At 39.1% G+C, this 22,959-nt stretch overlaps 2 protein-coding genes across 8 annotated transcripts in view; one reads left to right on the plus strand and one right to left on the minus strand.

Moving 5' to 3' along the window:
* LOC122230427 (zinc finger protein 569) overlaps positions 1 to 8,425 on the minus strand; it is a 33,642-nt gene extending 25,217 nt beyond the window's left edge. Inside the window, exons 1-2 of the mRNA XM_042968937.1 lie at positions 8,336 to 8,425; positions 6,715 to 6,870 (exon numbers count right to left, since the gene is read on the minus strand). The gene's annotated coding sequence lies outside the window, so the exon portion shown is untranslated. The remainder of the gene's footprint in view (positions 1 to 6,714; positions 6,871 to 8,335) is intronic.
* Positions 8,426 to 8,511: 86 nt separating this feature from the next.
* Positions 8,512 to 22,959, plus strand: part of ZNF570 (zinc finger protein 570) — a 38,530-nt gene continuing 24,082 nt past the window's right edge. The window contains exons 1-4 of one of the 7 annotated variants that reach the window (XM_042968978.1): positions 8,512 to 8,690; positions 9,373 to 9,826; positions 10,365 to 10,415; positions 17,832 to 17,915. In XM_042968978.1, the coding sequence (XP_042824912.1) occupies positions 9,773 to 9,826; positions 10,365 to 10,415; positions 17,832 to 17,915 (189 nt within the window). In that variant the 5' untranslated portion in view covers positions 8,512 to 8,690; positions 9,373 to 9,772. The other 6 variants (XM_042968980.1, XM_042968981.1, XM_042968982.1 and 3 more) reach the window with 6 other exon arrangements.

Here is a 22,959-nt window from a genome sequence, read left to right on the forward strand (position 1 = left end):
TTGTCTTTCTCTGTCTGGCTTATTTCACTTAGCATAATGCCCTCGAGGTCCATCCATATTGTCACAAATGGCAAGATTTTATTCTTTCTTATGGCTGAATAATATCCCATTGGATATTATCTGGATCTACTTTACTCCGATATTCAGGATGTTCAAAAATCACCAAGCTGGCTAAACAGCAAAAATCCATACATAAGGATATCATACTCATGGAAAATCAAAAAAGAAAAGAATTTCAAAGAAGCCAGTAAAAAAGAAAACACCTTATGTATAACACGACAAGAATAAGAATTACAACAGAATTCTCATCAGAAACCATACAAACAAAAAGACAGTGGAGTAAAATATTTAAAGTATTAAAAGAAAATCCTACCAACATAGAATTCTCTAACCTGGGAAATTATCCTTCAAAAGCAAAGGAAACTAATATTACACTGTATGTCAACTAACTGGAATTTAAATTAAAACTTAAAAAAAAAGTGGAGAAATAAAGACTTTCTCAAATGAACAGAAACTGAACTTTATCACCAGTAGACCTGCCTTGCAAAAAATGTTAGAAGTTCTTCAGGCAGAAGAAAAATGATATAGGTCAGAAACTTGGACCTACATAAAGAAAAGTAGCGTATCAGAGAAGGGATAATGAAGTTAAAACAAAATCTTCTGGCTCTTTCATTCTTAATTTTTCTAAAAGAGAAATGTTTATTTAAAGAAATAATTATATTAGGTGATTATATGTATTAGGTGATTTTATAGCACATGCACAAGTAAAATGAATGACAGGAATGTCACAAGAATGAGAGGGAGGACTTCGGAATACAGTTGACCCTTGAACATCACAGGTTTGAACTATTTGGGTCTACTTATACGGGGATTTTTAAAAATAAATATAGTACAATACTGGGGCGCCTGGGTGGCCCAGTTGGTTAAGCATCCGACTTCAGCTCAGGTCATGATCTCGCGGTCCATGAGTTTGAGCCCCGCGTCGTGCTCTGTGCTGACAGCTCAGAGCCTGGAACCTGCGTCACATTCTGTGTCTCCCTCTCTCTCTGCCCCTCCTCTGCTGTGCTCTGTCTATCTCTGTCTCTCAAAAATAAACAAAACAACAAAAAAGTTTAAAAAATACAGTACAATACTGTAAATGTATTTTCTCTTCCTCATGATTTTAATACCTTTTCTCTAGCTTACTTTCCTGTAAGAATACAGTATATGATACATATAACTTAAAAAAAATACATGTTAATCAATAGTTTACATTATCAGTAAGGCTTCCAGTTAATAGCAGGCTATTAGTAATTAAGTTTTGGGGGAGTTAAAAGTTATAGGTGGACTTTGAACTTCACAGTGTTTGACACACCTAACTTCCATATTGTTCAAGGGTCAAGTGTACTGTTATAAAGCTCCCTGCACTTTATCTGAAGCACTATAGCATTTTTTGAGAGTGAACTCAGATTAGGTAAAAATATATATTGTAGGGGCACCTGGGTGGCTCAGTTGGTTAGGTGTCCAACTTCAGCTCAGGTCATGATCTCACAGTTCCTGAGTTCGAGCCCTGCATCGGACCCCATGCTGACAGGTCGGAGCCTAGAGCCTGCTTCGGATTCTGTGTCTGTCTGTCTGTCTGTCTGTCTCTCTCTCTCTGCCCCTCCCTTGCTTGTGCTCTGTCTCTCTCTCAAAAGTAAATGAACATTAAAAAATTTAACAAAAAAGAATGATAAAAATATATATAAACTCTAGAGTAATACCAATTTTCTTTTCACAAGGATAAATGATACAGTAAAAGAGTGGACAAAATGGAAACATGCTCAGTGAAAGACAGAAGTCCAGAAGGGAAAAAAAGAAACAGCAAATGGAACAAACAGAAAAGAGTTACAAAGATGACTGATATTAATTCAACTATATAAGTAATCATATGGGGGCGCCTGGGTGGCTCAGCTAGTTAAGCGACCGACTTTGGCTCAGGTCATGATCTCACAGTTTGTGAGTTTGAGCCCTGTGTCGGGCTCTGTGCTGACAGCTCAGAGCCTGGAGCCTACTTCAGATTCTATGCCTCCCCCTCTCTCTACCTTCCCCTGCTAATGCTCTGTGTCTCTGTGTCTCACAACAAATAAAAACGTTAAAAAAAAATTAAAAATAAATAAATAAACAAATAAATATATAAATAAATAATATGAAGTATAAATGGTCAAAATACAAAAATGGAAAAACAGGTTGTTACCAGTGGGTAAAAACACCAAGACCCAACTATATGTGCCTACAAGAAACACATGTTAAATATAAACATCAGATAGGTTAAAAGCAAAGGAATAGGAGTGACATCAGCAAAAATATAAGAGTAGGAAATTCTAGGGGTCCATGTCTGTTCAGAAACTGAAAAAACTAGCAAAACCTGTCAGGATCAGCCTGATAGTAACTCTGGAAGACAGTCAAAGGATACAAACAAGTAAATGCTTAATCAGGAGAGAGGTGAATTAAACACAGTAGGAGATCTCTGTGGTATTGTAACTAACCTATTCACAATCACAAAAGCAAGAAAAACACTAAGGTACTAAGAATAATGCAAACAAAAGCTGTGTAAGAGCCATTTATTCGATTTACTGATGTTCATTAAAAGTGGGCTTAAATAAATATCATGCTTTAAAATAGAAGTGAGCATGGTAATGATGACACCTTTCCCAATATTATCTATAAAATTAACATAATTCCAGTAGCCTTTCAAAAAACACTTTTCATTCAACTTGTCAAGTCAATCTTCAAATTTATTTAAGATGATCTGAGAAAAGTGAGATTAAAAATAACCCTAAAATTTATCTAAGAGGGATGATATGAATATACACATATCAAGCATATTTACTCATATTAAAAAATGGAATAGAACTCAAAAAAACTAAAAAAATTTTTAAAGTTACTAATAGGAGTAGAGAGAAACAAGGTAATAGAGGCACAAATATAATATAAACAAGACCTCTTTACCTTATCTGACCACAATGCTATGAAACCAGAAATGGGTCACAAGAAAAACCACAAATGCAGGGAGGTTAAACAACATGCTACTAAACAATGAACGGGTCAGCATGGGAAATCAAAGAAGAAATAAAGAAAAAAATACAAGGAAACAAATGAAAATGAAAACATGGCAGTTCAAAACCTATGGAATACAACAAAAAGCAGTCCTAAGAGGAAAATGTATAGCTATACAAGCCTATCTTAAGAAGCTAGAAAACTCTAAAATAAACAACCCAATCACCTAAAGGAGCTAGGAAAACAAATGAAGCCTAAAGCCAGCAGAAAGAAGGAAATAATAAAATTACAGCATAAATAAATGATATAGAAACTCTACTCCTGAAACCAATATTGCACTGTATGTTAACTAAAGTTAAAAACAAAAATAAAAACCAGACAACAGAACAGATCAATAAAACCGGGAGCTGGTTGTTTGAAAAAAACTGTAAAATTATAAACCTCCAGCCAGACTTATCAAGAAAAAAAGAGACAGGACCCAAATAAATAAAATCACAAATGAGAGAAGAGAAATAACTAACACCACAGAAATACAAACATGGATGAATAAATGAGCAAACAGAAGATACATTAATAAAACCAAAGTAAAAAGTGGGTAATTCTGAATTTTTAAAATTGGAAATAGCAATATGAACTCATGAAGTCCATTCTGTTAAGAATATACTTCCTGCTACAACATTAATGAACACTGAAAACATGCCAACTGAAAGAAGCCAGTCACAAAAGATGATATGTTGTATGATTTCATTTATACCAAATGTCTGGAAAAGGCAAATTTATAGAGACAGAAAGTTGATTATGGTTGATTACACTGGGATGAAGAAGGGGAATAGGAGACTGATTGCTAATATGTATTTCTTTTAGGAGGGGCAAAAATGTTCTAAAATTACATTATGATGATGGGTATACCTGTGAATATAGTAAAAAAAAACCAAACATTGAATTGTACACTTTAAATGGATAAAATATTATCAAGCTATTAAAAAATAAAAGAGTGTATTTCCTAGCTCTGTCCACCAAAAAGGAAAAAAAAAAAAACTCTAGAAACAATGACCCTGCCAATAACAACAAGCACTGTAACGGTGGTCTCAAAATATCATTTCCTAATAAAAGGAACCAGAGCACCATAAAAAAAATGCCTGATTCCATGCCTAAGGCAGGAAATATCCAAAATGATCTTGGAATAACCTTCATACCAGAAATGTAGGACACTATCAAAGACTTCCAGAGATGTGTTAAAAAAAAAAAAACAACAAAAAAAACTTAAAAGACATCTTGAAAAGACAACCAAAGATGGGAAAATTTGAGCTTAACAGAGAAAATAAGCACAATGGTTTGAATTACATCAAATATGCTAAAATCTATGAGTACATAACAGTAAAAATAACAACTCATTGGGAAATGCTAAGGAACCAATTCAATAGCCTGAAAACCTATAAAGGGAAAGAATCAGTGTATTCTGCTTTTCCTATAAAAACTTTCTTCAAGGTAACCAAAGGGTTGATGAGGGAAATTTTTTTCTTTACAATATTCCAGCCAGTAAATGAAGAAGGAATGCAGAACTCAAACACCATTTATACCAAATATCATTTTGTAACCCCTACTGAAATATAGCTGGTAATCTTCCATGTTTTCTTAAACTGATACAGTGGTAAAAAGAGGGATTGTTCTATTTTGAAAACATTTGACAAGTAAAGGAAAAATATCCCATCTCTCTACCTTACTTCCTCTAATATTTCAACCCAACAGTCCTTCAACCCCATCAGGAACTTCGTTCATTCTACCAATTTTTCACTGTCCCTCACCTCCTTCCTATCCTCACTCTTCTACTTACCTGGCCTAAAATTCAGTCAATCAATATAATTAATTCCTGCCAACTTAGACACCCTTGCCTCACATTACTCCTAATTAGTTCATGAAACCAACACTCTGGTTAAATCCAACTCCATCTACCCCTCTATTTCACTCCTCTTCCATTTAAAGAAAAACTTAAAGAATTATCTATAACAGGTATCTCCAAACTTTTTTCTCTATTTCTCTCTTTAGCCCCATACTCCACTGAAACTCCTCTTCAGGGTCACCAATGACTTTCATGTTGCTAAAGTCAACATTCCTTTCTCAGTCGTCTTTTCACTTGGCCTATCAGCAGCACTGCCACAGTTCTTGTTAACACACATTTTTCCTTTGGTTTCCAGGGTATCAAACTCACTTAGCTTCCCTCCAACCATTCTAGCTAGTCCCTTCCAGTCCTTTTTGCTTGTTCCTTCTCATTTCCCAGGCTTTGTTGGAGTGACCCAGATATAAGTCCTTTACCTCTATCTTTTTCTATCTATCCTACCCTTTAAGTGATCTCATTCAGTCTATTCACTTTAAATATCTACATATTGATAATTCCCAAATTTATGTCTCTAGCCTAGATCTCACATAATTTTTTTAAAAAAATGTTTATTTATTTTTTGAGAGAGAGTGTGCACGTGTGAGCACACAGATATGCATGAGAGCGGCAGTGGGGCAGAGAGAGACAGAGAGAAATCCCAAGCAGACTCCGTGCTAACCTAACCACTGAGCCACCCAGGCACCCCTCAGATTCTTCTTTTGAACTTCAGACTTGTATATCCCACTGCCAACTTAATATCTCTACTTGAATGTCCAATGGGCATCTCATGCTTCATATACTATATTCCAAACTGAAATCTCACTATCTCCCTTTGCCCCAAGTCAGTTTTTCCTACTTTCTTTCCTTTCTCAGTTAATGATAACTCTGTTCTTCAAGTGTGCCAGATTGAAAAATACTGTGTCCTCTTGTCACAATTATACTCCACATCAGTTCCTTCAGCAAACCCCATCAGCTCTATCTTTAAATTATATCCAATACATGACTACTTCTCACCATTTTTACTACTCTGTTCCAGGTCACGGACATCTTTTCCCTAGATTATTGTAAAGGTTTCCTAAATGGTCTCTTCTACCCTTGTCCCCCCACCCCCATCCTTCTTCGTATAGTTCCTCATCAGAGCAGCCAAAGTGATACTCTTACATTGTAGGCAAGATAATGTCACTCCCATGATCAAAACTCTCCAACAGCTTCCCACCTCATTCACAGTAAAAGCCAAATCATAATATGGCCCATGTTATGAACTTGATCTACCCTTCTTCCCTCCACTTACCTTTTTTCTCTCATTTCCCACTAGTCTCCATCTCATTTGCTCTATTTCAGCCATACCAGCCTCTCTGCTGTTAACAAGCAGGTTCCCACCTCAGGACGTTTATAACTGTTGTTCACTCTGCCTGGAATAACCTTCCCTCAATTACATGCATAAATAGCTCCTTTACTTCCTTCATATCTTTTGTTTTTTACATTTATTTTGAGAGAGAGAGCGCGCACACACGAGCAGGGGAAGGGCAGAGAGAGGGAAAGACAGGATGCCAAGCAGGTTCTGCAATGCCAGCATGGAGCCTGACTTGGGGCTCGAAACGATGAACCATGAGAGTAGCCGAAACTGAGTTGGATGCTTACCTGACTAAGACACCCCGGTGCTCCACTTCCATCATATCTTTATTACCTTTTCAGGATGCCTTCCCTAGCCACACCATCTAAAACTTGAATTCCCTTCTCTCACTGTATATACCCTTCTGTTTTACTTTGTCTCTTAATATTTTTCACTACTGAATGTATGTTATACTTAACTCACTTACCTTATTATCTGGTCCACGACAATGTAAGTACCATGACAGCAGAGAGTTTCTCTTTTGTTCAGTGCTATATCCCAAGCATCTAGAATTATTCCTTTCACACAGACAGCATTCAATAAAGGGAGTGCTGATGGATAAATGAATTAGTACCTGAAGAATCTAGAAAATAAATTTGAAAAGAGAATACTGCTTCAGAAAAATATTTTAGAAAACACCTACTTCACAAAGATTTTTAAAATGTAACCAGGGGCGCCTGGGTGGCTCAGTCGGTTAAGCGGCCGACTTCGGCTCAGGTCATGATCTTGCGGTCCGTGAGTTCAAGCCCCGCGTCGGGCTCTGTGCTGACAGCTCAGAGCCTGGAGCCTGTTTCAGATTCTGTGTCTCCCTCTCTCTGACCCTCCCCCGTTCATGCTGTGTCTCTCTCTGTCTCAAAAATAAATAAACGTTAAAAAAAATTAAAAAAAAAATAAATAAAAATAAAATGTAACCAAACTGCAAATTAATGAAATTTTACATCTATGAGGTTAGCAAAGATTACTAATAGTGGATAACCATTGTTATCAAGGGTGTATGAATACAGCAATCTTATACTATGCCACTAATACTGTAAATTATTGGAACCTTACAGGAGAATAATTGGATAGCTTTAAGGAGCCTTTAATAACCACATATATTTTGACCTATCAGTTCCCCTTCTAGAAGCCTACCCCTCCACCTCCTCCCCCAAATTAGTAAGTGCATTATAACATATGACAACTAGTTGTGATAAACACATTGTTCATAATGGCAAGAAACTGAAAAAAACAAATTACCCATCAACAGGGGTAAATGTATTAAACTGTAGAGCATGAAAAACTTTAAAATGACGACATACATTTGTAAATGTTTAAATGGGAAGATATTGTGTATTGTTAAATGACAAAGGCAGGTTACAGAACTGTATGTGTAGTGTGATACCAATTTCTTAGCTATTATAGACATATATAATAATATAGCAATGCATGAATGTATTCACAGAGGAGTGAAAAGATGAGAAGTAAATTTTGACGGTGGCTGGCAGAATTACGAACGTTGTTTTCCATGACCTTTTCTGTATTTTGCGATTTGGGGCGGGGAGTCGGGGGCAAGGAGCATGAAGTTGGTACGCAAACAACGAGGCTAATACACAAAAATAAAATTTAACGTAAATAAATACCAAGTGTTGGGGCTATCGATATCTCACATAAAAACACATTTTCAATTACCATAACCAAAGAAATGAGGCACTGATACAAACAGTCGCACAAACCTACACACACAACCGTGCTCTACCTTTCATCCACCGAGTTTATCATTCACTCACGATCCCACAATCACGCACGTTCGCACCCACATTCATACTGAAACGTAGAAAAGCACACCCACAAAATCCGCTTACACACACGTTCTCACGGCCACACTCAGTCACAAATGTCTGGCAAACAGTTCCATCACGCGCCACTCCCACGGCCGCAGGGAACCACCCGCACCTGCACAGCCCTGCCGGCATCCTCCTCCAGCACGCAGGCACGGGGTCCGCAGGCCCCTACTCCCAACCAGCACAAAGGGTCCAGGGCTCAGAGCTCGAGGCCTCCCGAAGACTCACCAAGGAGCCCGCGGATACAGGCCCAATCCCACAACTCAATGCCGCCCAAGTGGCACAACCCCTGCGGGCTGAGTCGGAGGCTCCTGTAAGGTCAGCGTCGGCTGTGACTGAGGGCAGCACGAGCCTCGGTCCGTTAGACGCCGGACAACACTTCCCAGAGGCCCCCGCGGCTCACGGGGGTGGGGGCGGGCCGGCTTTCTTGTTGGCGAGTAGCGGTAATTAGCGTACCGCTGCGTTTAAGGGCGCCAAGATCTGCCCTGGAGGCTCAACAGTTTTGCTGCAGCTGCTTCACTTGAGCCCGGCACTCCACTAGGAGCCTGGAAGTGCAACTTGGTGTTGAAAAGAATCTGAAAAGGTTAGCAACTTTTCGGCCGAGGACTACATTTCCCAGAGGCCTTCACGGCCAAGTCTATTTTCTGCGCAAAGTGCCTGCCTTCTTACGGTTGGCTGGGTCGCCGGTTTCCCGGTGTTACGGTGCCTGATACGTGAAGGAAGCTCCGCTGAGTGGGTTTAGTTCCGTCTTGTCCGGGCCCCACACGGACTTCAGCAGGGTGAAGACTGGGAAAAGTCAGGGGCCCGTGGCGGGACGAGATGGACCAGCTTGACCCTCAAGTTCCTGGCAGGCAGAAGAGGGGAGTGGTGTTGTGTCACCGTGTGTGGCAGATTTTGGCCGTGGACCTGGTGGTAGGGCGTCTATGGAGTCCAGAGACTCTCAGGTCCAGTGACTGAGGGTCGTGCGAATTTGCGACCATTTGTATGACAATGGTCGCGTTGTATGTTCTTGTGACCGTTTGATTCTGACCCTGCAGTTTTTTCAGATACTGTGTGCTTTTGTCAATTCTTTGTGTGTTTCTGCTTTTCGGACTCGAGCCTGTTACAATATTGAAACTTACAAGGTTCCGTTTATAAACCACAGTCACCAAGATATTAAATGGGAGGAATTTTAAACGTTTGTGAATCCATGTAACTGAAACACCCATGCTTTTTTATTCTCTGTTACTCCACTACTGCCCTAAAGATTTTTCCTTTTTTTTCAGCATTTCATATGGGTCAGGCTCTGACTTGAGAAGAAATAAAAAACCATTGACAATGAAAGTTGAAGACTCTGCAGTAATTTTGCAGAAGAGACTAAAATGGAGAAAATGCCTCTGAAAACACTAGCCCAGTGCTTTTCTGCTATGATAGGCTGGCAATGAGAACGAAATGCTGCAGACTACAGCATGCTAAATATCAGGAACTTGTAGTTGTTGGAGATTATCAGAGAGGCTACTGACTCATAAGCTTACCATGAAGCTATATAAAGCCCGTAGGACTATAGTACCTCTAGGATGTCTTCCTTTCACTAGATGATATTGGGCGCTGTTTCAGAGAGTGTGAATTGGTCTGGGAAGGGACAAGAAACTCCCAAACACTACGTAAAACGAACGTGCCCTCCAAATGAGTTTTGTTTGTATTTTGTCTTTACCAATAGTAAATTTTTTCCTGTCTTCTGTAAGAATTATTTTTGCTTATCATTTTGTTAAGAGATGATAAAAGAACAGAATTGGGTGTTCTATGTCCATCCAGCTTCCTGATTTTTTATACTTGGAGATTTGTCTAGATCTCCTTTTATTTCTGTTAACTTTGCCTTATATATTTTGAAGCTCTCTTATTGGATGGAATACATCTTGAGTTGTTTGAATTGTAATAATTTCCTGTTGGATCAGTCCTGTTGGAGTTTACTCTTTATTTATAATGGCTTTTTTTTTTAATTCTTGGTCTATTTTGATATTACTATAGTTTAACCATCCTTCTTTTGGTTAGTGCATGGTTTATCTCTATCCTTTTGTTTTTAACCTGTTTTATTTTTAAAGCATGTCTGTTATTAAACAACATTATTTTAAGATCAATAATGACAATCTTAATCTTTAATTTGACATATTTAGTGAATTACATTTAATGTAATTGGATTTTGGTCTACCACCTTAGAATATATTTTCTTTTTTGGCCTAGCTTTTAATATTAATTTTTTATTTTGAGATAATTCTAGATTTGCATAATTCAGAGATCCTGTGTGCCCTTTATCCAGTTTCCTCCAATGGTAAGTAACATCTTCCAAAATTATGTATAGTGTCACAACCTGGGTATTTACATTGATACAGTGAAGGCTTAGAATATTTACATCATCACAAAGATAGTTCATGTGTTCTTTTGTAGCCACACCCACTTCCTTCCTGCCCACAGCCCCCTGTTTAAGGCCCCACAACCCTAATCTGTTCTCCCATCTCTGTAATTTTACCTTTCAAGAATATTATATAAATGGAATGATATAATATGTAATTTAGGCATTGGCTTTTTCATGCAGCATAACTCCCTGGAGATTCATAAATGTTTTTACATGTATAAGTAATTCATTTTTATTACCGAGTGGTATTCCATGTGGATATACCACACATTGTTTAGTCAGTCACTCACTGAAGAACATGAGTTGTTTCCAACTTTTGGCTGTTATAACTAAAGCTGCTGTACACATTCATGTACAGTTTTTTGTGTGAACATAAATTTTCATTTCTTTTAGGTAAACACGTAGGAAGGATTTTAGAAGGAATTTGTCAATGTATACCAAAAGCACAAATGAAAAAAAAAAAACTATCTGGGATTTTGATTGAGATTGTGTTGAAAATACAGATCAATCGGGGGAGAAGTGCCATCTTTCAAATGGTGAAAGTCATCGCATGACCCATGAACATAGTATATATCTCCATTTATTTAGATCTTCATTCATGTCTCTCAGCAATATTTTGTAGTTTTTGACATAAAAGTAATGAAATCTTTTGTCAGATTTACCCCTAAGTATTTCACAGTTTTTGGTACTATTTTAAATGGAATTTTTAAAAATTTCACTTTCCAATTGTTCCTTGCCAATTTCTGATTGTACCTTGTATTTCATATAAGAACACAATTGATTTTTGTACCTTGATCTTGGAACCTATTAATTTGCTAAAGTCGCTTAGTGTTTCTACTAGAATTTTGGAGATTCCATTGGATTTTCTACATTAAATGATTATGTCACCTGTGAAAAAAGACATTGGTACCTTTTCCTATCTGTTGTGAATTGTGATACCCATTTATTTTCCAGTATGCAGGTACCACCCACAAAATTTGGGTGGGGTGTTGAGACTCTTGATGCCATACACACACCAAGAGGGTATGAAAAGTTTTATTACTCACATAATGAAGCTTCCTAGGAAAAGCAGGACAGGCTTCCCAAGAAAGTCTGCAAATGGTTTGCAAGAGGAAGGAAAGGAGACTGGCAGGGAGGGTTTTTTTTGTTTTTGTTTTTTTTAATATTTATTTATTTTCTTGAGAGAGAGAGAGAGCAGGGGAGGGGCAGAGAGACAAGGGGACCAGGGACCTGAAGCAGGCTCTGTGTTTACTGGATTAAGGTTGGTATGATATACTTTGTTTTCCTTTTAATATTTGTAGAATCTGTAGAGATGTCACTTCTCTCATTCCTGATATGGGTAGTTTATGTTATTTCCCTTTCCTTCCTCATCAGTCTGGCTAGTTTTATCATATTTATTAATCTCAAAGAACCACTTTATGGTTCCATTGATTTATTTTATTTGTTAGTTTTCTATTTCACTAATTTCTGCTCTGATCTTCATCATTTCCTTTGTTTTACTTACATTGTGTTTTATTTGCTCTTCTTTTTCTAGTATGTCAAAATGGAAAAGTCATTGATTTGAGACTTTGATTTCTTCTTTGCTAATATAGTATTTGTTTCTATAAATTTCTCCCTGAATACTGCTTCAGTGGCCTTCCATAATTTTTATATAGTTTTCATTTTCTTTTGGTTCAAAATACTTTCTAATTTCCTTTTTGATTTCTTCTTCAACCCATGGGTTATTTTGAAATGTATATGTTTCTGGGGTGCCTTGGTGGCTCAGTTGGTTAAGCGTCTGAATTCTGACTTTGGCTCAGGTCATGATCTTGTGGCTCTTGAGTTTGAGCCCCACATGGGGCTGTCTGCTGTCAGTCAGTACAGAGCCTGCTTTGGTTCTTCTTTCCCCCTCTCTCTGCCCCCCCTGCCCTGCTTGTATGCTCTCAAAAATAAACATTAAAAATATTTTAATGTATATGTTTCCAAATATTAGAGAATTACCCACATATTTTCAGTTACTGATTTCTAATTCAGTTTCATTGTGGAAAGAGGCTTGTTTTCTGGTCCAGTATATGTTCTACCTTTGTAAATCCTCCAGGTACACTTGAAAAAAATGAGTATTTTTTTTGCTATTTTTGGTTTTGCTCTGTAAATATCAATTAGCTCAATGACAGTGTTTTCCAAATCTTCTGTGTTTTAGCTTATTTACTGAGAGTGGTATTGGAATCTCTGACTTACCACTGTGGATTTTCTCTTTCTTAGTTTTATCAGTTGTTGTTTCATGTATTTTGAAACTATTGTTAGGTGCATTAAACATTTACAATTGTTATTTCCTCTTGATGAGCTGACCACTGTATTATTATGAAATTAACTTTATCCCTATTGTTTGTTCTGAAATCTTCTTTGTAGATATCAATACACCTACTCCAGTTTTCTTTTTTTTAATAGCTTTATTGAGATATAACTCACATGTCATACAATCCACCCATTTAAAGTATACACTTCCATTTGTGGTATGTTACATTATTAAATTTTTACATGACCATAAAATGTATAACACAAAATTTGTCATTTTAAGAATTTTTTTTATGTGTACAATTCAGTGGCATTAAGTATGTTCACAGTGTTGTACAATCACCAATACTATCTATTTCCAAAATTGTTATAACTTCTTTTTTTTTTTTAACATTCATTTTTGAAAGGCAGAGAGAGACAGAGTGCAAACGGGAGAGGGGCAGAGAGAGGGAGACACAGAAACAGAAGCAGGCTCCAGGCTCCAGGCTCCAGGCTCCAGGCTCCAGGCTGCAGGCTCCGAGCTATCAGCACAGAGCCCGATGTGGGGCTCCAACTCACGGACCATGAGATCATGACCTGAGCCGAAGTCAGCCACTTAACCGACTAAGCCACCCAGGCGCTCCCAAAATTGTTATCAACTTAAATGAAGACTCTGTAGTCACTAAACACACTAGGCAATCAACTCTCAATTCCTCCCTCCCCACATCCCCTGGTAACCTCTTATTTTCTTTCTCTATGAATTTGTCTAATCCAAATATTTCATATAAGCAGAATACAATATTTGTCCTTTGTGTAGGTTCAGTTCACTTTGCATAATTTTTTCAAGATTCATCCATGTAGTACCATATTATCAGAACTTTATTCCTTTTTATGGCTGAATAACATTCCATTGCATATATATACTACATTTTGTTTGTCAATTTATCTGTTGACGGACATGGGTTGTTTCCACCTAGTGGCTATTTTGAATAATGGTATAATGAACATTAGAATACAAGTATCTGTTCAAGTTCTTGCTATTACTGCCTTTGGGAGTGGAATTGCTGGGTCATATGGTAAACTATGCTAAGCTTTTGAAGAATTGCCAAACTGTTTTCTTTAAAAATTTTTTTTTTAATATTTATTCATTTTTGAGAGACAAAGACAGAGCGCAAGTGGAAGAAGGGCAGAGAGTGAGAGGGAGACACAGGCTCTGAGCTTGTCAGCACAGAGCCAGACATGGGGCTCCAACCCACGAACTGTGAGATCATGACCTGAGCCCAAATCAAGAGTGGGACGTTTAACTCACTGAGCCACCCAGGCACCCCTGTTTTTCATTTTGGTGAAGTCTGATATATCTCTTTTTTTCTTTGGTTGCTTGTGCTTTTGGTGTCGCATCTAAGAATCCATTGCCAAATCCAAGGTCATTCCAGCTTTCTCTACACAGCATTAGCATGGTGTATCTTTTTCCATCCTTGTACCTTTAACCTATTGGTGGAGTTAAATTCAGTTTCTCATAGGCAATATATGGTTGAGTCATGCTTTTTTATCCCCTATGACACTCTGTTGCCTCTTAATTGGATTTTCAGATAAATTATATTTAATCTGATTATTGATACAAACCTTCCGTCTTGCAATTTGTTTCCCATCTGTTTTTTGTTCCTTTCTTTATCTGACTTCTTTTGGATTGAGTGATTTATGATAATTTCTGATTCCATTCTATCTCCCTTGTTGGATTATTAGCTATAACTTTTTGTTTTCTTAGTTTAGTAGTTGCTATAGGACTTAGAGTATACATCTTTCACTTATGGTGTTTGTTCAAGTGATATTACTTCACACAGAATGGAAGAAACTTCCAATAGTTTATTTCCATTTACTTCTCTTCTCTTGGTCTTTGTGCAATTGTTGTCATATGATTTACATTCACATCCTAAACTACATTGTTTATATTTTTGTTTAAACAATAATTTATCTTTGGACAAGATTTAAATAATATTAAAAAAAGTCTTACATATTTACCCAGTAGTTATTATCTCTGATGCTCTTCATTCCTTGTGTAGATCCAGATTTTTATTTATTTTTAAAAAATTTTTTTTAAAATGTGCATTTATTTTTGAAAGAGAGACAGAGTGTGAGCGGGAGAGGGACAGAGAGAGAGACAGACAGAATCCGAAGTAGGATCCAGACTCGCAGCTGTCAGCACAGAGCCTGAGGTGGGGCTCGAACCCCTGAGCTGCAACATCATGACCTGAGCCAAAGTCTGATGCTTAACCGACTGAGCCATCCAGGTGCCCCCAGATTTTTGTTTTTAAATGTTTATTTATTTTTGAGAGCGAGTGAGTACAAGTGGGGGAAGGGCAGAAAGAGAGGGGGACAGAGGACCCGAGGCGGGCTCTACGCTGGCAGCAGAGAGCCAGATGCGGGGCTTGAACTCATAAACCGTGAGATCATGACCTGAGCCAAAGTCGGATGCTTAACCAACTGAACCACCCAGGCGTCCCTGGATCCAGATTTCTATTTGTTACTCAATTATACATGTAGGGACCCATGGGTAGCTCAGTTAAGCATCCAACTCTTGGTTTCAGCTCAGGTCATGGTTTCACGGTTCTTGGTTTCACAGTTAGGGGCTCATGGTTTCATGGTTCTGCACTGGTAGCATGGAGTCTGCTTGGGATTCTCTCTCTCTCCCTCCCTCTCTGCCCCTCCCTGCCCTCTCTATCAAAATAAGTAAACATTAAAACAAAATTACACATGTATTAAGCCTCTTGAGGTTACCCTTCTACTCACTTTCTATTTGCTATTTTTATCTTTATTTTTGTATTAATTTTTTTTTTTTACATTTATTTTTTAGAGACAGAGACAGAGCATGAGCAGGGTTGGGGCAGAGAGAGAAGGAGACACAGAATCTGAAGCAGGCTTCAGGCTCTGAGCAAGCTGTCAGCACAGAGCCTGATGCTGGGCTTGAACCCACACCCATGAGATCATGACCTGAGCCAAAGTCAGATGCTCAACTGACTGAGCCACCCAGGAGCCCCTCTATTTGCTATTTTTAAAAGGTTATTTTGTTTATGTCTATCCCAGCACCTCCAAGAGCATCTGGCACCCACTAGGTGCTTTCTAATTTGATACCACAAGGAAAAATTCCACACACCATCCACATCCACTAGTATAATCCTCAGGATCTGTCCACACACACTATTATATCACACTTCTACTCCACTTTACACCAGGCAGTCCCTTTCTATTATAGCACATTCTCACACACAACACAATCTCACACATGGTCACAGAAAAACAGCATGCCCGCCCCAACACCTAGGGTTTTACACGGACACACAATGACAGAATCAGAGGGTCGTGGCACCACTCACAAAATTAGCCAGGTTACAGAACTTGTTCAAATTTAAACACCATTCTAAGGGAGTATAGAGTCAGATTAAAGTGGTCAGAGTGGTGTGATCAGGGAAGGCATTTTTGGAGATGTGACATTTGTATCTGAATGGACAGAATAAGGGAACTTGGAAGACACCCGGTAGAAGAGCCATTTTAGGAAGGGAGGACACATTCACACCCATCATCACCAAATCACAAATACAAGAACGGTATGCAAGGGTGACACTTTATACCCCGACCCTTTCCCTGCGATCTTCGAGGTAACCATTTCCGAAGCTGAAACGCTCTAGGGAAGTCGGGACCTGCGCACTCTACTCCCTGCCCTCCCTGTCCCACACACTTTTTCGGGTACCCCAGCACAACTGTAGGTGCTCGCCCCTCACTCCGTTTGCGTGGGCGCGCGCTTCCGAACCTCACCTCCTGCGGCTGTTCCGCGACTCTAAGTTCCGCGCCTGGTTGCTAAGAGAGGTGGACGGAGCACTTGTGTCTGCGCACTTCAATCGTAGGCCATCTAGTTGACACTCTACCCCGTTCCCGTGGCGGACCCAGGCTCCGAAGTGAGATCTGGGCTCCCACTGTAGGGCCAGGAAGAAGTCAGCGTGGGAGGACCCAGGGCAGAGGGGCGGTGTTACGAATCCCCCGGCGGAGACGCGCCAGTGTAGTCGGACTCTGCAGCGCCGCTTTTTCTGGTCCGGACTACATTTCCCAGTGGCCCCTGCGATTACTGGGCCGGCGGCCCCTTTGTGTCCTCCGGAGGCCCAGTAGCTTCTTTCCGGGCCCGCGGGGGTGGGTTCCATCAGACTCTTAGGGCAGGAGGTGGGCCGGGGTAGAGATTGCCTGAGCATTCAGGGCGGAGACGGGATCTTCCCGCAGTTACTTCTGCAGGTAGGGAATGGGCTGAGGAATGGCTTGTGGGTCACCAGGTCGTCGGTTTCCGGGCCCTCGGCGTGACTCTAGGTGCGAGATCGTGGTTGGTTGTCATACAGTGTGAGACTGTCATCCGATGTGCCTGTGCACGTCGTATCTGTGACTGTGGGTGCGAGTGAGTCGATAGTTGATGCTACAGAGTGAGACTGTAAGTGGGGGGGTGTGGGGTGTGGAGGGTATTGTGTCCCCCGTTTGTTCCAGTACCCTCGGCCTCTTTGTGACTGGGGTTGTGAGAGTGAACGTCGGTTGCGATACTCTAGTGTTTGAGACTTCAAGCTTTGGGAGAGCGTGACGGTCGTGGCCGCTGACTGTTCTGTGTCAGCAGACGGTGGTTGGCGCTATAGTTTTTAAGAATGAGTATGTGGGGGGACTGATTGAGACTATGAAGCCAGCCAGGTGATGCCGGTGTGCCACCAAGTTTCAGAACCACTGGTCTATTGGAGAGGAGAGAGAGTGTGGAGTCAAGAAGACCTTTATTTGATCTTGGTACAGTTAGTCATTAGTTGTGTGCCTTTATGTAAATGATTACATTCCTCAGAGTCTTTATTTGTAAAAATCGAGAAAATCTGTTAAAATAATAAGGAAGTGATTTAGGCATGGGTTAACTTGTATGCAAACAAATTTCTAGGTCTCCAGTATGCTTTCTTTCTATTGGAAGGAAGGGTGTAACAGAGGAAAGAGAAGCCGAAAAATTCTAGGCTGGTGATTCTGGATGCTATAGGGAAACCCTACCTTTTCTTGTTCTTTTCCCCATCTCAGTCATCCAAGGACACTGCCATTTCCCAAGAGAAGAGCCAAGAAGAGGAAAGAATGGCTGTTGGACTTCTTAAAGCCATGTACCAGGTGAGTTGGTGTTTTCTATTTCCTGAATGATTTTCCTGCTCTTCAGATGTCAAAGCAGACATTAACTTTGCTTATGCTGACACTTTACTGAGTAACTAATCTCATGTCACTTATTAAAACTCTCCAGCAGTTGATTCCCACCTCATTCAGGATACATGCTGAAGTCCTTGCCTTGGCCGGCAAGACCATACATAATCTGGTCCCTGACTATCCTTCTGACCTCATTTTGTCACTCTGCAACTCACATACTCAGTTCTAGCCACACTAGCTAGCTTCCTTGTAGTGAACGGAGTACATTCTTTTTTTTTTTTTTTTTTTTGCTGAGTACGTTCTTAACTCATGACCTTGGCACTTGCTGTTTCCTCTGCCTGGAATGCTGTTCCCCAAGATACAGACCAACTTCTTCATTAGTCTCTGTCCAAACATTCATTCACTCAACATTTTTTAATTAAGCACCTATTAAGTAAAAGGTCTTAGTCTTTGGTCCTCTTCTTTTCTCTATCTACACTCACTCCTTTGGAGATCTCAGTCTGTCTTATGGCTTTAAATGCCATCTATATGCTGACAACCACCAAATTATATACAGCCCAGTCCTCTCTCCTGAAATCCAGACTTCTATATCCAATCAACTAGACTTAGTATCTTCACTTGGTTATGTAGTAGATATGTCAAACTCAAACGTCTCAAACTTGGTGAAACAAGCCACTGTAAGTTTGCGGGCATAGAAGTGACATATCTAACTCTCATTTAATAAAATCACTGGCTACTATTGAGAATTAACCGAATGGAACAAGGATAGAAACAGGGAAACCAATTAGGAAACTCTCACATACTTCCTTATCTCAGATGCTCAACTTAAAAGTCTTCCAATCGTGAAGTTCTATTTGTTCTATGTTCAAAATGTATCCAGAGGCTGACGACTTTTACTGCTGCTTCCATTCTTGTCTGAACTGTCATCTCCTACCTAGATTACTGCTATAGTCTTCTAACTTTTCTGTCTGCTTCCACCCTTCTTTTAGTCTATTCTCAACAAAGCAGTCAAAGTGATTCTGTTACACATGTTCTGTTATGTGATTCTTGCAGGAATAGAAATAATGGAAAATACAGACAACTCTTTCAAATAATTTAGCTGTAAGGAAGTAAGAGAGATGGGTGGTATCTGAAGGATAAACTGGTCAACAAGGTTTTTAATTTGAACTGTAATTTTTAATGTTTATTTGAGAGAGAGAGAGTGTACATGTGCAAGTGAGTTGGGGAGGGGTTAAGAGAGAGGAGAGAGAGAATCCCAAACGGACTTCATGTTCAGCATGGAGCGCAGTGTGGGCTTTATTCCATGACCATGGGATCACGACCTGAGCTAAAACCAAGCGTTGGTTACTCAACCAATTGAGCCACCCAGGTGCCCCAACAACAAGGTTTTTTAAAGATGGGTTTATATCTGTATGCTGATGTTCAAGATTCAGTAGAAAGGGAAATTTGAAGATGAAGAGAAGCAAAGAGGGGAGTGATGGAACACTGCTTGAGTAGGTGAGAGGAGCTGAGGTCTAGTGGACAAGTGGAAGGGTTGGCCTTTATTAGGAGAGTGGCTGTTCATATAGAGTAGTAATAGGAGCAAGTTAGAGTATGTAGGACAGATGCAGACATATGTGTAGATGTTGTAGGAATTTCTGGAAATTCTCTTTGAATGGCTTTTGGTTTTCCTAGTGAAACAGCAAGATCACTAGTAAGGATGAGGAAGGAGATATTGAAGACTTGAGGAGAGAGGAAAACATATGTAATGGTCATTTAGGAGAGTGGGGAAATGAATGGACTAGAGAAATGTATCATATAGGTAGCATTTTGGTCCACTTGACGTTAGTGTCATGAATTTAAAGTGAGACCAGATAGCATGATTGGTGTGACTTTCTCCAGCAAAGTTCAGCTGTTCAGGGTACAGAAGTAGAGTATTCTGAGAGATGGCTGTGGTTTAACCAGGTGACTAAGGGCAGGGAAACTGAGGGTATATCCATAACAAATGGTTGTGGTAGGAAGTGAGGGAATGTGGGGTTGAGAAACATTGAAAATGTGGTAAGTAGAACGTGATTTGTAGGTTCTAGTGGGGTCAGAGAATTTTCCTAATTGGGGTACTAGAGGACAAAAGTTGGAATATAGGAGGAAGAAGTCAGGATAGTGAGAGTTGAGATTATGGAGGGTTTGCTACTTATTGGTAATGACAAAGTCTGGGGCATGGCAATAGAAGTGAATGACTATACAAGTGTGGAAGACAAGACTACTGGAGGAGAGAAGCGACACAGCTGAGAGCCCTGGATGTTGGGAGGATTATTTATATAGATATTGAAAGGACCAAAGATTATATATGATAGGAGTAGTGCTGGAGAGAGTGACAGTGAGTCAGGTGCTGAGGTGTTAAAGGAATGACAGACTATTGGTATCTACCAGGAATTGGTAGGTAACTAAAACAGGGATGATAGAGTCTGATTTCATGAATGTTTAAAACTAGGTGGCTTTTAGGTAGGTGGGAGGGGTAATGGTCTAGAAACAAATTTAAGGAGCAAAGAGGTCTCTGGGTGCTGTGGTACAAGGAGTGTGGGAGATAAAACAGTCACCACATGACAGGGCTTCAGGGGAAGTAGTAGGTCCTCTCAGGTGGGAGCCATGTTTCTATGAAGGCAAAAAGGTGAAGGGAACTGTTGATTTTCTTCATACTGGCTTAATTATGAATGGATTTTGAAACCACACGTATTTGGTTAGAGGTTAAATTTATTTATTTTCATTTATTTATTTTTTTAAATTGCAGTGTAGTTAACTTCCAGTGCTTAGTTTCAGGTGTACAATATAGTGATCCAACAGTTCCGCACATTACTCAGTGCTCATCAAGACAAGTGCACTCCTAATCCCCTTCATCTATTTCACCTACCTCCCACACCTTTCCCCTGGTAACCATCTTTTTGTTTTCTATATTTAAGAATCTGTTTTTCCTTAAGAGACTCTTAAATACAGAGAACAAACTGAGGGTTGCTGGAGGGGTGTTGGGTGGAGGGACAGGCTAAATGGTGATGGGCATTAAGGAAGGCATTTGTTGGGATGAGCACTGAGTGTTATATGTAGGTGATAAATCACTGAATTTTACTCCTGAAATCATTATTATACTATATGTTAACTAACTTGGATTAAAATAAAATAAAATAAAATAAAATAAAATGTTTTCTGGTTTGTCTTTTTCCCTTTGTTCATTTGCTTTGTTTCTTAAATTTCACATATGAGTGAAATCGTATGGTATTTGTCTTTCTCTGACTGGCTTATTTTGCTTAGTATTATACTCTCTAGATCTATCATGTTGCTGCAAATGGCAAGATTTCATTCCATTTTATGGCTAAATAATATTCCATTGTATATATAGAGGTCAAATATTTTAAGAGATCATTTGTTAGAGGTCAAATATTTGAAAGTAATACTTTAAGCTCATTATATTGACATTGTCATTATTTTCATTAAATTTCATCAAAAGAATCATTGAGGGGTACTTCCTGGGTGTCTCAGTTGGTTGAGCGTCTATTAATTTCGGCTCAGGTCATGATCCCAGGGTTGTGGGATCAAGCCGTGTTGGGCTCCACGCTGACTGTGGAGCCTGCTTAAGTTTCTCTCCCTCTCTCTCTCTCTCTCTCTCCCTCTCTCCCCCTCCCTCCCTCCCTCTCTCTCCCACCTCTCTCCCTCTCTCTCTAAAATAAAAAAAAATAATAAAAAACAGAATCATTGAAAACATGTATGTCATATATTAAAAATAGTTATACATTTATTATATATATTTATATAAGGTAAGGAAAATGTTTTTGGAAGCATATATGTAACATATGAGGGATGTTATTGTTGGTAGAGCAGAGATGAAGAAACTCACAATCTACTTCATATAATTAAATAAGAAAAAAACTTATTGAGTGTTGTAAAACACTTCAATAATTTTTATTCTGTAGAGACAGTTTAACTATGACAAAATTTTATCAAATGCCCAATAAATATTTTCTTGCTTTGACAGATTCACCTCTTTTAATTTTGTAATACATAGTTACCTATATATAAATGTATGCATACATGCACACAAACACATATGTTAGTTTTCATCAGCAGGTGGTCACATTATAGACATCTAGAAATCCAGAATCCAGCTTAATCACAGCATAGCCCAAGTTTTTAAGAACTTTGCCCAGGCCCTGTAGGTAGAACCAGTATTATAAGCAGAACACCCATTTCTTTGCACAAAATTTTAAGTACTCTGGATTAAAGTATTTGAATTAAAAATTTTCTTTAATTTTATTTTTTTAATTTACATCCAAATTAGTTAGCATATAGTGCAACAATGATTTCAGGAGTAGATTCCTTAATGCCCCTGACCCATTTAATCCATCCCCCCTCCCACAACCCCTCCAATAACCCTCTGTTTGTTCTCCATATTTAAGAGTCTCTTATGTTTTGTCCCCCTCCCTGTTTTTATATAATTTTTGCTTCCCTTCCATTATGTTCATCTGTTTTGTATCTTAAAGTCTTTATATGAGTGAAGTCATATGATATTTGTCTTTCTCTGACTGTCTAATTTCACTTAGCATAATACCCTCTAGTCCCATCCACATAGTTGCAGATGGCAAGAGTTCATTCTTTTTGATTGCCGAGTAATACTCCATTGTATATATATACCACATCTTCTTTATCCATTCATCCATCAATGAACATTTCGGCTCTTTCCATTCTTTGGCTATTGTCGTTAGTGCTACTATAAACATTGGGGTGCATGTGCCCCTTTGAAACAGCATACCTGTTCCCTTGGATAAATACCTAGTAGAGCAATTGTAGGGTAGTTCTATTTTTAATTTTTTGAGGAACCTCCATACTGTTTTCCAGAGTGGCTGCACCAGCTTGCATTCCCACCACCAATGCAAAAGAGATCCTCTTTCTCCACATCCTCGCCAAGATCTGTTGTTGCCTGAGTTGTTAATGTTAGCCATTCTGACAGGTGTGAGGTGGTATCCCATTGTGGTTTTGTTATGTATTT

Source organism: Panthera tigris, chromosome E2 (assembly GCF_018350195.1).
Source record: "Panthera tigris isolate Pti1 chromosome E2, P.tigris_Pti1_mat1.1, whole genome shotgun sequence".
In the NCBI taxonomy this organism is placed as follows: domain Eukaryota; kingdom Metazoa; phylum Chordata; class Mammalia; order Carnivora; family Felidae; genus Panthera; species Panthera tigris.